We start from the raw sequence: 16,010 nt of genomic DNA, 5'->3' as shown, positions 1-16,010 counted from the left end.
TGAAATGTCCATGTCATTATTTTTAACAACTGTATTACAGTTAGTATTTAAAATAATTTACCAAATATGTAAGAAATAGTGCTGTGAGGTAAACCTGATGTGTATTTATTGTAGTTTTTAGCTGTAAATTGCATGATGATATGTTGATATATTTAAATCATTTCACTGACATGAAATATGCAAGCGGCACAGAAGCTAAAATGTATATTCACTTAGGAGCATTGTAGGGACAACCAGCTTATCTTTTGAGAGAGGGCATTTAAATCATTTTTCTAAGGATGTTATCACGTGCCATTCTCCATATAATCTTAGGTAAATTAGCATCTTGAAATGTTTTTATCAAGACATTGACAAAAAATTTGCAAGTTCTGCTGTATTGTTGCTGACAGCATTTGCAGCCCTGTTGATCCATGTCAATCTTGCTTACAGTTTCAAAGAGGGCCTAAGCCTACTTTTCAGTCCTGGAATTGTATTCACAGGTAGTTGAGGCTCATACCTGATTAGTGTTGATAAGTCCTTCTGTTAGTCACACTTCCCCCCTGCCCAAAGCAGAACTTTGCACAGGAGTAAGTTGTATTTCACAATTTACCTGTTTGCCAAGCCCCGGGCCCTGTGAGGCTGAGTATTGTCAGTGAAATGGTTTCATAGTCCAAACCCTGTTGTGAGCAGGACTAACCATTTATAGGCCTTAGCTGTAATGTTAAAGCAATAAAACATTCTCTAGTGAAGCTTTAAGTTTGCTGTTAAATGAAATGTCAAATTAGTTTCAGTAGAGCCTAGTCACCAGAATAACTAGTATCTGAAAATACCTATGTTTGTGTATTCATGTGTGGTTTTATGCATGCATGTGGATTATACTGTAAATACAAAATATGCTGGTGAAATGGGTTGTTGTGTAGTGTATTTGCTGTCATCTGTACTATTTCTAACTAGTAATCTTGTTTTGTACTGTGTGATGTCTGACCCTTCTAACATCGATCATTGGGCTTTGGTGAACTCTGATCCTTCCAGGGCCTCCAGGTTAGACTCTTAACTCGGGCAATTTGTTTTACTGCATTGCACTTGATGTAAGAGAAACAGATGTTTTCCTGTAATTCTGTGATTGTCTTTTTAAGGGCTGTGCTTATTCTGCAGACCGTATGTGTTTGATTAGCATGCCCCAGATGGTAACCTGGTATTATTTTGCATGTGAACAGTACTAGACCAGTATGAAAGAGCAAAATGAACACAAAAATCCTTGCATGATGGGATGTTTTCTGTAGCTGAAACTGCTACAGGATATGTGTGAAATCTGGTACAAAATTGCTGTTGATTTAAAAAGGGAAGGAATTCTATACTCAAATTTGCATGAAGAAACACAAATAATCAAATTTATCCATTGGGTATAGATTATGAGGATGTCAAAGGAGATTCAAAGTTGCAGGAGGGCTGAAAATCCAGCACACTGATAAATGTTAGATTTGTACTGCAGGAGAGTATGTCATAGCTCTGTTCTGCAAAAAAATCCTTTTGTTAATCCAATTATGAGCTCTAACTTGTAAAATGTTATTAGCTGTTGCTGCACTTGCTTATGGTTTATTTTGCCACAAATTTATGCCTGTTACCTTCCATTTAGATGGTGGGACAAAGATGGAGGTCTCATCTTTGAGTTGATCTGAGAAACTCAGAGTTTCTTTTATACCCACTGCTTTGTTTTGGATTAATCCGGCTGTAGCAAAGGCAAAATATTTGAAGACCAGCCCAGTTTCTCTGTTAGGTTTACACAGTGTAAGTCTACTAAAGATTAAAAAAATCAGTTGCAGGAAGAGTCATTCAATATAAGGAAGTTTCTGCAACTCAGGTTGTTATGTAGATGAGGCAGAATGACAAGCTTCCTGCTGCCCAGCAGTCAGGAGACAGCACACGTGTGCTCCTTAATAGGTATGCCAAATTCTAACAAGAAAGCAGTACTACAGTGTTTACACTGTACTGTGTTAGTGTTGAGACTAGCTTACAAAAGGAATTCAGGTTGTTAAGAAGCACTTAAGACATGGTGAATGTCATGCAGGTCAGCAGAGGAGATGTTTGTACCATCTAATTTTGGGTTTCTTGGCTCCTAGTAAAGGCACTGGTCTGGTCACCAGTAAGCTGCTAATGCAGGTGAGCTGCACTGCCTTCTGGCAAGACCTGCCTCATCAGCTAGATAAGAGGCCTTGATTCCTGATTTGGGTAGTGCAAATAATTCCTCTAACTTGTTTTCCTTTTAGTTTACCCTGAATTTAGCACTGAAATAGAGCTGAGAAGTTAAGCCTTTTTTTTTTTTTTTTTTTTTTTTTTTTTTTTTAAACACTGAAGGCACAAACTGGGGCAGAATGAATGATATATACTGATGTGTGCATATTTGTTCTGCAATGTTAAGGTCCACCAGGCCCAGAAGGTCCACGAGGGCCACCAGGCAGTGGAGGACTTAAAGGGGAAAAAGGGAACCCAGGTCCACCTGGTCCACCTGGCCTGACTGGTCCAAAGGGAGATCAAGGACCACCGGGACGCCAGGTATGACAAGAAATGGAGTTTTCCCCCTAGTTAATTTTTAAATCCAATAAAACTGGAATATATTTAGGTGGAACATGCAGTTCAACATAATAAAAGCCAAATTGTAGTAGCTAACACCTTGTCTTGTAGGAAGGAAGAGGATCTTTTCCTCAGCTATCCCCCAGTATCTAGGCAGGATGTCCCTGCTAATGTTCCCATGGGAGCTGTCCGTGCAGCCTCGTGTTCCCACTCTCATGACAGCCCCCCATGGCCTCAGCCCTCCACAGCCCCCAGTGTGCTTTGTTGTCCCCAGCCACCTGTTCCATTCTGGTTCTCTGGAACTGCTGAGATGAGGGAATAACATGAGGCTCTTCTCTTCAGGGGGATCCTGGTCGTCCAGGTCTGAATGGAATGAAGGGTGACCCCGGGGTTCCAGGCGTTCCAGGATTCCCAGGTATTTCACTGGGTATTCCCAGGTATTTAACCAGCATTTTGAGCAAAACCTCCAGACACAGTAACAGCCTGTTTAGGCCATTCCTGCAGCAGACTTTGTAGAACAGCATGTTCTTTCACTGGGTAACTGTGTGAATTTGATGTTTCAGGTATGAAGGGTCCCACTGGACCTGCAGGACCCGCTGGCCTCACGGGCAGCCAGGGACTGCCAGGCCCACCAGGTAGGAGTCCTGGGTAGTGGCACTGTCACTTTTGCTCCCTGTCAGTAGAATTTGTTACATAGATGAGTTGGTCTCAGCCAGCAGTCAAAGTGAAGTGAGCAAGATCTTCAACATAATTCCAACCTGTCCTTTTTAGCCCTTACAAGTAATTCTAATATGTTTTATACTCTGTATTCAGTCTATATGGATTAACTCTTTTGAGAAGGGTCCTTAGAGGGGGTCACCAAGAGTACTTTTTTGTCCTATACATACACTTATTCTTTCTTGCAATGATGGAGCTCTTGGCTTCTGATTGTGAAATAAAGAAACTGTTTCTAATGCTGTCTTCCACCTTCGTTTATCTAATACCAATCTTCCTTCTCTCAGGTCCACCAGGTTTACCAGGTACCATTGGACGAAGCATTGTTGTCAAAGGTGATCCTGGTTCCCCAGGTCCTCCAGGACAGCCTGGGTCCAAAGGGCCACCTGGATTGCCAGGGCCACAGGGATTGCCAGGTACGAGCCAAGGCTGCAGAGGACATGACCAGAAATGTATCTGAGTGCAGGTGGCAGTGCCAGTGACATGGCACAGGCTGCAGAGATGAGTTACTGAGCTCAGCAAGGGGCAAGAGAGAAATGCAGGTTAATAGGTAACAGATGAACACAGGATTCCACCATACACATCTGGTTTCATTGACTGTTCTTCTCTTATGTATCAGAAAGAAGCAGCAGATGAGTCATTGACAACTTGAAGATTTCTGTAGTGAGATTTCAAGAGCTTTTATTTCAGTTATGCTTTTGTGTATTCTAGGTCCAATTGGTCTTCCTGGTGACCCAGGGAGAGATGGACTTCCTGGTTTTGATGGTCCAGCAGGACGAAAAGGAGAGAGAGGTCTCCCAGGCCAGCCAGGTAGGGTGTTTATGCTATGAGGACTCACTGGAAAAAGAGACTCCCATTTCTGAATGGAGGTCAATACTGGGAAGTAAGATCTTTGCTCCATGGGAATAATGGTAAAATCATAATTTTAGGATTTTCTTAATGCAGAAATATTACAAGCACCTGAACATACTTTGATTTGGAATATTCTCAGCACCAACACATTGCTGGTCATTGCTGAGTAACATTGTCAAGTGCTTTACCTCAAGCTTAATGGCATTCCCTTTGTAGCACAGATGATGCAGAGGAGATAATGAAGACTGTAAGAAACTGAAGAGAGAGATTAGTAAAATAATGCTTATTTTGCATGGAAGTTATGAATGGGATAAACAGACTTCATAAAAGAGTTTCACCAAAGTCAGAGATTGGACTATCATTTAGGTATTGCCTAAAACTACTGAACTAGGATTTGAGAAATCAGACTAGGCACTGGGACAATTTTCTAAAGGTGATAAATATTAAGTAGTTCTCTATTGCAATCTGTGAGAAAAAGTATTAGAATTAAAACAGTTAAAAAGTATACAAAGATCCATAACACCTTTTTCCTTTTTCTCTGAGCAGCTTTATGAAATCTGTTAGCATCATTTTGGTAAAAAAATGTATATAATGACTGCAGAATAACACAGTCTAAATATTTGTAGTTATATTTCCTGATATTGCTGTTCAAGAACAGCCTTTTCTGATACATTTCTCAGTCATTTGACTCATTTTTGCTCACATTCAAGGCTGTTCTAGCTTATTTCCACTTTTAGTAACCTATTCCAAAACTGGCAGCAGCTTATCATTTTGATGGGCTTTGGCTCAGGTGTTACCACAGCATGGCTTGGAGTGAGACTTGCCCCTGTTTCTGGCTCTGCCATTTATTTTGTGATCTTGAGCAAGATATTTCAACATTATCTTAAGCTGCACGCACAGATACATTTTGGAAGTGGGACACTGACTGAAGTCATTCCAGTGGCTGCCATGTCCTCTGCAGTTATCATAGTGCCTGACAGCCCTGAGAATATTTAACTTCACAATACCCCTATAACACAGAGAAGTTCCACTGTTACAACCACCTATGACAAGCTCCCTGATTCAACCAAGCTTAAATGAAAAAAAATCCAGGAAGACAGTGTTAGCAAATACCAGGTGCCCTAACACACAAGCACTTAATCATAAAACCAACAACATTCCAGAGCTATGGTGGTCCTAAAAGAGCAAGCAATGGTGTTAATCAACACTGTGTTGTGTTTCTCTCATGTGAACAGGTTCACGAGGAATACAAGGACCTCCTGGTCCTGATGGCTTACAAGGCCCACCTGGTCCTCCTGGAACAGCTTCTGTTGCTCACGGATTCCTCATAACTCGGCACAGCCAGACCAGCGATACACCACTCTGTCCACAGGGAACATCAAGAATATATGATGGGTTCTCTCTTCTATATGTGCAGGGAAATGAGAGAGCACACGGCCAGGATTTGGGTGAGATATTCTGTATGGCTCTCTCTTAAGAGGAAATATGTTGTAGCTGCTTCTTTGAATGCTTGGGTTCTCTGAAGACATAGCAGTCTTGGAGATTTCTAGCTGAGAATGGGGATTGCATACTGAGATCTGTTATCTCCAGAGGATGCACATTGTAATTCAGGATGAAGGAATGTAAACCAAAATGGAGAAGTGAAGTTTTTCCCCCATGTGACAATCTGATAGCACTTGCTGTGCACTCACAGGAGGGAGAGGAAGGATCCAGAAGTACTGTTCTGAAAGAATTGCTATAAAAAGCAATGAAGTGAAAACTTTACTGTCTTATGTGTCTTACTCTGTAGGTACTGCTGGGAGCTGTCTTAGACGTTTCAGCACAATGCCCTTCATGTTCTGCAACATCAACAATGTTTGTAACTTTGCATCAAGGAATGACTATTCCTACTGGCTGTCAACCCCCGAGTCGATGCCGATGAGCATGGAGCCACTGACTGGGCAAAGCATTCAGCCATTCATTAGCCGGTGAGGCAAAGCAGGCCAGCAGCTCTGTTTTAGTATCTGGAGAAACAGTACATCTTACCCCCATGTGTTTCCAACATGCAGCTTGGGAATTAAGAGATGAATCTGTCATGTTTTGTTCTGGGAGAGACTAGAAAAATAATTTGTTTTAAAGTATTCATTGTCTGCAGAGGTTCATCTTCCTGCAGCAGTGATAAGAAGAGGCTGTACAGCTTTTCTCAAAGAAGCAAGCTCTGCAGTCAGCAGTGAGAGATCATTGTGGACAGGAAAGAACATATAAGCAATTGGCTTTAGGATTAAGGCACTCACTTGGGGACTTTGAGCTTCCAGTTTCTGTTTCAGGAACTGCTTCAGTATTTTACCCAATGTAGTGAAAATACAGACAGATTTGAGCTCCAAAAGACTCTTATTGCAGTCACAAAATATGTGAAAAATAGAAGTCTAGATTAATAGGTGAGCCTCTCGTGAGAGTTGCTCCCTTTTTCAGTGTAAGAATTCTTAATAAAACATACTCCTATTATATTTTAACATCACATGTTTCTCTGGTATTCCCCTGTGTCCAGATGTGTTGTGTGTGAAGCTCCTGCTATGGTGATAGCTGTCCACAGTCAGACCATTCAGATCCCTTCATGTCCTCCAGGCTGGGACTCCCTCTGGATTGGTTACTCTTTCATGATGGTAAGAACTGCCTCCTTCTCCAGAAGCAGCTACTGCCTGCCCACCTGTGACCTCAGCTGCTTTAGGACACTGATAAGAACTGCAAGGGTTGTCATTTTACCTTCAGCCACTAACCAAGGTAGCCAGGACTGACAGTACACAGATCCCAGCGCCACTGACGTTTATGGAGGTGCCTGCCACCACATTATCTCTGCCAAGAATGAACAGTGACTTTTCAGTAGCTGACTGCTGTGCTATTCAGTTTTTACCACCTAAGATCCTTGTTTGTATCCTTGTTCCCTCCATTAGCACACGAGTGCTGGAGCAGAGGGCTCTGGACAGGCCTTGGCATCGCCTGGATCCTGTTTGGAAGAATTCCGTTCAGCACCATTCATCGAATGCCATGGTCGGGGCACCTGTAATTATTATGCCAATTCATACAGCTTCTGGCTGGCAACTGTAGAGGTGTCAGAAATGTTCAGGTAAGAAAACCTGTTTCTTGTCTATTGCTTTATTCCAGAATGAATGCTTTTGAAACTGAATTTATTCCAAAGATCAAAAGATATTTGTTTATAGGGATATAGGGAAATAATTTACCTTGTTTTCCCCCTCACAACCAGTTTTTCAAGTGTTTCTTTGGTAAGCCTTTAATATTATGTAAAAACTTGCTAGGGCACATTCTGTTTTGCAAGGAGCCAGATTCTTTTTGTGTCAACTCTCATTCACATTTTGTTGTAGTACCTCCTCTGAGGTACTACACAGTGCTACTGTGTTTACTGTATTTGGAGCCCAAAAGAACAATTTTGATTTTTTTCTTGCCAAACCTTTCCATAAACTCAAATATTTGGAAAGGTGGTTCACAGATATACAAGGGATAGGAGTGAAGGGCAAGATCAACTCTACTTAAAATTTTAAGGCAAAGCTTCATATGACTTGTATTTAAAAACCTTCTATGAAGAAGGTTTCCTATGCTCCATGGCCAGCATTTTATTCCACGCTTTGCAGAAGGAAACAGGAAGACATTTTGGCTGCAAGGAAGCCAGTGGCCATTGTGTCCTCACCTTCTCTGCAGTGAGCATATCAGCTGGAGCCCCTCCAACTTTTTCTCTTTCAAGTTGAGTAGCAAATCATTTCTTCACTGAAGAATCATCTCCTTTCATAGAATAAATAGCTACTGCCCTGTTTGTGTGCTGATAAAACACTCTTACTATTTCCTGCTATCTAATTGAAAAGTGTAGCTTTGTGGCACAGGGCTGACACTATGCTCTGAGCAGTGGTGGCCCCAAGTTGGTTTTGTAACACCTACAATCAGGGTACTTGACATAATTCATCACTCTTTTCTGGGTAGTTGATTATTGGTAACTCACCAGTGAAAACTTCCTATTAGTAGCTGCCATGCACCCTTGAGATTTCTCTCTCTACTGTTTTCTCCCTCCCATTAAAACAACTTCCTTCTTCATTCTATTTTTTTAAAGGAACTTTTAAGTATTTGTCTGGTGTACACACATATTGCACTAATTGTATTAATCTCCTATCTTGTTACCCATTCAAAATGAAAATAAATTATTTGGTAAAGCTACCACTTAAATACAGCTCTGACTCTACCAGTACTTTTGATGTGTTGTTAAAGTACCCTTCAACTAAAGGCTAGAAAGAGACCCCAGATACAATCTAAAATGTACACAGTTCACCTTCCCCTTGGGTTGTGTTTGTGCTCCAGCACCTGCCAGACTGAAACAGGTTCTTAGCATACCTTGGGGACACTGACACAACTGAGCATCTGTCACCTGGTGCTGGCAACAGACAGAATGATCCCTTTTAGAAAAACTCAAATTCAGGATTCATTCCCTGCTCACATCCTTAGATTTTATATGAAACAGTGAATTCAGTAGAAGTTGAAAGGAACTGTAAACAAAGAAAAACCTAATGCAACCTTTCCTTTGTGTCTGTCAACCAGCAAACCTCAGTCTGAGACACTGAAAGCTGGAGACTTGAGGACGCGGATTAGTCGTTGTCAAGTTTGCATGAAGAAGACGTAACATCTTGGAGGATGTTTTATAAAACAGTTGAAAATTCCTAAGATGCACTGTCTTCCAGCTGCAACAATGGTGCTACTGTGCAGAAAGAAAAGAAACAAATCCAAACTGTTTTAAACATGCAAATTCAAGTGTACCTCACTCATGTGCCAAACTAAGGGTTGTTCAGTATGTTTTTGACAACAGGACTAAGATGAAAGAATTGACCTCTTGGAAATAGAAAAGAACACTCGAGGTTCACAAAGGATCAGAAGATGAATTTTTTCATTTCTCTCCCTGTACCAAATGGCACCTTTTGATCAACCAAGAGAATAGAGAAGAACACGACGCACTGAGTATGTTTAAAATAACAAGACTGCAGTTTTGAAAAACATTTTTCATGGTGCTACTAACCCTACTGTATTTTTAATATGAAATTTTAAGCTTATTTCTCTTTGTAAGTAATGAAATGTGTATATTGTGTAAACACCTTTTTAATCTAAACTTTTAGTCATCTAGAAACAAACCAGACTGAGATAAAAATCCTTATGTCTAAAACTAAAAGATAAGACAGTATTTTATTATGAAACTTGTGGTACAGAGAGAATTTACCCCTCTTATGCCAACTTATTCATTTAATTTTTCATTTCCTTCCTCAGTTGCCAACCTGATATATTTGGGGAATGCACAGTTATTCTGAAGTAATTTTGATCAGGGTTTTAAATGTTGTACACCATACTAGCAGTGGTTTTACTTGTGCTTAGAAAACCCAATCCACTTGAAAAGGGGTTTTTTATCTTGTGAAAATATGTGAAATTATTAGCCATATTCTATATCCTACTTTTAAGAATACAAGTCACATTCACATTTTAGTAATCAGTTTGGTTTAACCAAACTAGTCCTTTGGGAATATCCAGTCACCAAAGCATTTAGGATGATGCTTGCATGAAACTTCAACTCTGAAGTGGTGTCATATGTTTTATCCAAAATAGTATACACACTAAGAAACCTTCTGAATAAAATAAAGCATAAGCTGGTGGAAACTTTCCTATTTACAAATGAATCTTTTCATCTTATGTGAATTTATACACATCTACAATGTATTCACAGTATACAGCAACTCCTGTGTATGTGTAGTTCACATAAGGCCTTGAAAGATGGTGCATGCAGTCTTTCTGATGTCAGTTTGTAAGAATCCTCCTCTGTCTGTCTAAAGAGTGTCACTACTTGTGCAATAGCTGAAAAGTGATCACTTTTGTATGCATGACTGTTCAGCTTCCATGGTCAGAGCGTTTCATTTACCCTCATGTATAAACAGCTCCCTGACAATGCAGGACTCTGTCCCGTGACAATACTTTCATATTTTCGTTGTATATTGCCACCTCGACTATCAATACAACCTAGCTTGTGAATTAACGTACTGCTCTATACAGGTGATGTGTATTTGTTTATTGAATACTGTTAAGTAATTTATCTGCTAATGGCTGTTCTTACCTTCCAGTTATCCCTGTAAACACAGAACATCTGACATATCCTTGTTTTACACATTTGACAAAGACATAGGACTGGTGACTAAGCAGGTGGCAGTGATATACAATGAGATTGGTGCTGATTTCTAAAGCTTTCAACTAAGTATGAAACTGAAGTTCTTTAATTCAAAGTGCAAAATAATAATAGCTTTGTCTTTTTTCCATTAGCTGCAGTTATATCTGTTGGTAGAGAGTGGGAATTCAGCAATGTGTATCTTTCAGCTCAGTTTAGTTTGGTTTGCTGATGCATGTGGTAATAAACTGAACCTGCTGCTACCTCCAAGTCAGGAACTTGTTACCAAAGCTGAAATAAAATAGTAAGTCTCTTCATGTAAACACAAACTCTTATCTTGCTGCTGGCTCTGCAGAAGTCTAAAATGAACATAGCTGCCAATCCCTAGCCCTAAAACAGCAGAAAAATGAATGCTAAGGCCAAGGAGCTCTCAAAGGAAAGGGCTCTCCCAGCCTTCCCTACCAACACTCCATCTTGTGTTTACCAACACAGTGTTCAGATGTGGGGACATGGAATATAGTGGACCATGTTTAGTAAACCAGTGCATAACTGGTGCTTCTTTGTGAGATGTGGGCTTCTCTTGCAGCAGGTAAAACCAAGACAGGAGATCCTATTCCAGGCTAAGGCACAGAGCACCCAGACCTGCTCGTCTTGGGGCAGCTTCAGGGCCCAAAGCTGTGAGATGACCACAGGAAAGTAAAGTATGTAAAGCAGCTGCGCTTGTGACAGCTCTGTTCTCTGTTCTGTCCTTGCAGCTCTGGCCCTGACCTGGACAGGAGTCCTGAACCTTTATGAGCTTCAGGCACAGAATTCCAAAGGGGTGACTTTTTACTAGGAGAAAAGTGGTCTAGACATGAAGGAACATCATTTGAGATCTGCAGCAGAGATTCAAGAGATGTTGGGTTAGTTCTCACCCCACCTTCTGTGCCCTAGAGCAGGTAAATCACTTGACCTGTGGTGGATCGGAGTTACTGATCTATAAAAGAAAACATGGTTATTACTCTCTTCTGCTTCTTGATGCTTAGACTGTAAGCTCCTTGGGGCAGAGATATTGAAGGGGCTCAAATGTTGGTTGGGGCCTCTAGGTGCTATCCATCACTATATAAACATTAAACTACAGGTAAAAGTTTGTGTTTGCAGCTTTATTATTAAAAAAGGAAAATGGCTTTGGCCATTGGATCCTTAAAATAGTTTTCAACAACACTTAAACACTGTGCAGCTCTGGACACCGCTTCAGCTCCGGTTAAGGCTCTTTTCCTGATGTCTGGTATGATTTTGCAAGTTTTTATTCTCATCACATAGATTTGGGCTATTTTAGTTAATCTCAGCAGGCACCTGGCAGGTCTGAGCTGTCGGGGCCGTGCTGCATCCACTCGAGGGCACCGTGTGGCTTTGGCAGGAGCTGTGACAGCAGCACTGCCAGGTCTGGCCCTGCCTGGAGGAGGGAGGACTGCAGGAAAGCTCAGCAGGAGAGGGGTCCTCACCCTTCCTTGCCCACTACACAGGCCCAGTTCTTGTAAGCTGCTGCACGTGGGGCACTGTAAGTTGCAATCAGAATGATGAGTGAAAAAATGCAATTATTTTAAAGGAATACTAGTTTTAATCCTAAAACCAGGTTTTAGCAATCTTGTGCCTAGGCTGGATTTATACTGTTCTAGTGTTAAAAAAATAAATGTTCTCCTTGAGGCAGACTTTTCAGTCCCTCTAGAAATCCTATTACAAAGAGGAAAAAGCTTCCTTCAATATAATATTTATTTCTAGGGTGGGATTTAAACTTCTTAAACACTTGTGCAGTCTGAGGACAACCTCAACCAAAAGGGGCACACGGGGCAGTGCAGCAGGACTTCTGTACCCTGAACTAGATGTCACACACAAGTACTGTGCTGCAGAAGCTCTGAAGTCTGCAGCATTTTGTCCTCTGCTGCGCAAGTCAATTCCTCTCTGACCATTTCCAACAGAGTGCAGGAAGGCTCTGTTTTAAAAAGTAGTTTTACAACTTGAATATTTTCTATATCCTTTGATACCCAGCTGCAGTACTTTTGTAGTCAGCTTGCTGCCTGAACTGTGCTGCTGTGCCATCCTTGGGACACACCTGAGGGAGGGTTGTTGTGCCAGATTCAGGACTGTGCTGCTGGGAGCAGCATTACATGTTTTCAACAGGTTCTTCCCAGAAAAGTTATGCTTCAGATAATCCAGCACTGCTGGACACACAATGCTTCTGCTGCCATGGCTACTTCCACTGGAAGTACAAGCTGAAAATTGCACAAGAGACTGGAATAATTTAGTTTTTCCAGGTTAGTCCAGTGAAAAAAAGCAGGACACATGCTAATGTGACACAGAGGCAGTGATTAGCTCAGGGGAGCAGTAAGTGTTCTACATTTAAAATGTAGGGTAAGCATCTAGAACTCCCAAGCTTTGGAAAGAAAGATCATTAACTCTACCCCTTTGCAGCAGACAGGTGAGCATTGCCTGAGGACAGCCTTGGCCAAGGTGACAATAACTGGTCAGTACCAGACACCTGCTGTCCCTACAAAGGGCTCTCTGCCCTGGGTATAGCACGGGATGGGGGCTGAGGCTGCTCTGCCAACAGCAGCTTTGGTGCCTGCTGAGCTGTTGCCTCACACTAAGCTTTAAAAAGTTGTAAATTAACTCAGAAGGAAACCGAAGTAACCAAAACTTGGTGTGTTTCTTTAGCAAAAGGGGATGAGGGGGAGAAGTTTCTATCTTCCAGACATGCATAGCAAGCTCAGAGCTCCTGCTCTCCCCAAGACATGCTGCTCCACAGCTCTGCATGGACAAAGGAGGGGAGAAACTTTATATATATATATATATATATATATAGCCAAAAGAGGATGCAGGGATAACAAAAAAGCAACAAAGCAACACAAATTATATTGATACCTGGTACCTCTAACAAGGTCCTTCCAGTGCTGTGAATCACTGGCTCCCCAGTATTTGGTTATTTCCAGTACCACAGAGCTCAGGGACATGCACAGGCCATGAGAACTAGGGAATGCATTTCCAAAGACTTTTAAGATGTATTCTAGTGACTGTCTTTGGATTATGTCAGGAAGTCTAGCTTTCCTTTTGGCTTTAGCTGAGAGCTTTCACTATCTTTCAGATGCAAGAGAGCTCAGGCACCCAAAGGGGCTTGAAAAATCAGTGTAAAATTGTGTCCCCCCACATAAAAAACACCACAGCCCTCCAGCAGTTGGCCCACTTCAAATCCAGTCAAAGGTAGTTTGCAGCACTTACTGTTACACTGTCACAACAGCCTGGACAGAGTTAGGACAATTGTCACTGTTTGTTTGCATTGCTGGTAGGGATCTTTCTGCCATGGTTGAGCAGCCCCATTCTCTTTTCCCTCCCATTACAGGCTCCACACTATGCAAAGGGGCCCTAAGAAAAGGGCTGGTTTATTTGAGGAAAACCCTATTCTTACAGCAAAGCTGACCTTTCCAGAGAGTTGTTTCAATGTACTATTCTGGGTAGCAGGGTAAGAATTAATTTGGGTAATTTTAAAGAAAAGTTTCCTCCTATTTCAACATATTTCACAGTAATCACCCACATTTATGGAGATCCTATATGTTCCCATCTATGGATAAAAGGCTCTTTCTATAGAAAATTATTTGCCATACCCTTCAAGTCAGTAAGGAATCTGAAAAGGCACTACCTTTTGTTGGTGTTTTCTGACTTCAGTTGTTTTTACAGGTGGGTGCATTACTTGAAATGAGATGATCTATTTGTGTTTGGGTTTCAAATACTGAGACCTATTTACTGTCTCTTTAAAACCAAAATGTCACTGGAGAAGATACAACACCAAAACACACCTGTTCCTCCTGCCCTCAAGTCAGGCCTATTTGATAACGCACTGCTAAAAATTTCTTTCAGGACTAGTACTTTTCGATCATGAATCTTCCCTGTCTAGTCATGGATGAAGTTTGTGTCAATTTTTTGTTCACGCCTTCTACATTTAAAGCAGAAAATGTTTTGGGCACTGTATATATATACATACATATTTTATTGTTGTTGTTTTCACTCCAAAGCATAATTGTTTACAGGCACTATGAACCCATGGTAAAGAAAACTTTTGGGCATTTTTCTGTATCTTACCTTCTAAACTAAGTGGAAAGGCAAAGAAAACTGGAGAGATGGGGAATCACTACCCTGAAAATACTGCTAAACTTCTCCAGATCTTCAGGGATACAGGGTGACAAACCACTTTCAGGAGAAGCAGCTGCAGCAGGAGGTGTGACGGAAAAACCCAAAAGTTTGTTTAAAAATAAAACCCAGACACGGAGCTACATGAACACGTATTTACTGCAAGTAGCTCTATGGAAAGCCAAGTCAAGATAAATATAAACACTATACAGAGCTTCAAGCCAGTCTCCCAAAACCGCAAACGCGATGTGTTTTACAAAGAAAACAACAGAACAATATTTACAATGGAAGACAAAGCCAGATCAATCAGCCCAACTTTTAAACAGATCTGTGGAGCAGAAATAGCAAATATAATGAACAGTTTCAACCATATATATTTTAGTTTGTACAGACAATAACTGTCCAATATCAAATTAAATTTACAGGACAAACATTGTTCTATCATTGGTATTTTCATACTATACAGCAGCATAAACGGGTAGCTGGAAGGTAGTATATATAGTGATATGTTTTACATCATCAGAAAATGTTCTTCCAGCACAATACTGAATAAATTAGTTGCTGTAAACTAAGAGATTCAAAAAGATTGCATATTTATTATGCCGTACCTATTAGTATTTGTACCACTATACTTGAGGTTACCCATTTACTTATTTATTCAGCATGTATTAAATCAGTGCTGTATATTGTACAATGGCAGCCTCAGGGATTCTAATATGAAATAAGTATGTAACAAATTTCTTCAAAACAACCTTTTCCTTTCACATTAAATGTTTAGAACTATCTTCACCAAATTTTGATTTCTTAGAAAAGATGTAAAGCTTTATAAAAAGCTGTCTATGTATTGCATTATTCATTTATGAGACCAACCAACAGCTATATGGCAAGACAGTATCATGGTCTGTAAGAGTGGTTGTGTTTTTAATTCCTGTATGTTTAGCAGCAAGTAATTGTACCAACTGAAACTTCTCTTCCAGAATCAAAAACAGGTCTGTGCTTTTAAACCCTGTAGCAACAGTTTTTCCTGTCACTAGACACTGTGTAAACTGATTGGTACCATGTTTCCTAAAAAAATCCTAAAACAATCACCTCATTATTTTAGTGACGTGTACATTTCATTACTACTCAGAAATAGATCTGGGTACACATCACGGAACAATCCAAGCTGACAGTGTCTGATTTGTTACACAAAGTGTACCAGCAATCTAAAGGTTGTCTGTCGGAGGTGAGGCAGCCTGGCACATCCGTTGTACAATATACATTTGGAGGATTCCCAGCTGTGTGGTGCAGTACAGCATGAGGATTTGTGTACCACTTTGAAACCCTTTAGCAATCATCAGTGCTTTTTATAATCCATTGCATGTACCAATGACTAGTGTCATGCTCTTTGAAGTTCATAGCAGTGTTAAAAAGCTAAACTCATTTCAACCAAAAAAAAATTCAGTACAAGAGTGAAGCACTTAAATTGTAGAAAAATCAGGGCTTATTTTAAAAATGTCAAATAGTCATTGTTCACATTTCTGTCAGTGGGATAAAGACAATCGATGAGCCAACA

The 16,010-nt window shown here is 40.6% G+C and overlaps 1 protein-coding gene across 2 annotated transcripts in view; it reads left to right on the top strand.

Annotated features, from left to right (window-relative positions):
• Positions 1 to 11,427, top strand: part of COL4A5 (collagen type IV alpha 5 chain) — a 75,169-nt gene extending 63,742 nt beyond the window's left edge. Inside the window, exons 42-52 of one of the 2 annotated variants that reach the window (XR_008433358.1) lie at positions 2,399 to 2,532; positions 2,893 to 2,965; positions 3,114 to 3,185; positions 3,552 to 3,680; positions 3,976 to 4,074; positions 5,352 to 5,564; positions 5,906 to 6,083; positions 6,644 to 6,758; positions 7,047 to 7,219; positions 8,695 to 10,598; positions 11,050 to 11,427. Coding sequence is in view for 1 of the 2 variants with exons in the window: in XM_053955420.1 (XP_053811395.1) it covers positions 2,399 to 2,532; positions 2,893 to 2,965; positions 3,114 to 3,185; positions 3,552 to 3,680; positions 3,976 to 4,074; positions 5,352 to 5,564; positions 5,906 to 6,083; positions 6,644 to 6,758; positions 7,047 to 7,219; positions 8,695 to 8,776 (1,268 nt within the window). In the remaining variant the exon portion in view is untranslated. Of the gene's footprint in view, positions 1 to 2,398; positions 2,533 to 2,892; positions 2,966 to 3,113; positions 3,186 to 3,551; positions 3,681 to 3,975; positions 4,075 to 5,351; positions 5,565 to 5,905; positions 6,084 to 6,643; positions 6,759 to 7,046; positions 7,220 to 8,694 lie in introns of both variants that reach the window. The other variant, XM_053955420.1, reaches the window with a different exon arrangement.
• Positions 11,428 to 16,010: the final 4,583 nt, after the last annotated feature.

The sequence above is a fragment of the Vidua chalybeata genome, chromosome 14 (genome assembly GCF_026979565.1).
Source record: "Vidua chalybeata isolate OUT-0048 chromosome 14, bVidCha1 merged haplotype, whole genome shotgun sequence".
Taxonomy (NCBI): domain Eukaryota; kingdom Metazoa; phylum Chordata; class Aves; order Passeriformes; family Viduidae; genus Vidua; species Vidua chalybeata.
Note: the sequence above shows the minus strand (reverse complement) of the source record. Positions and strands in the feature narration are given on the sequence as shown.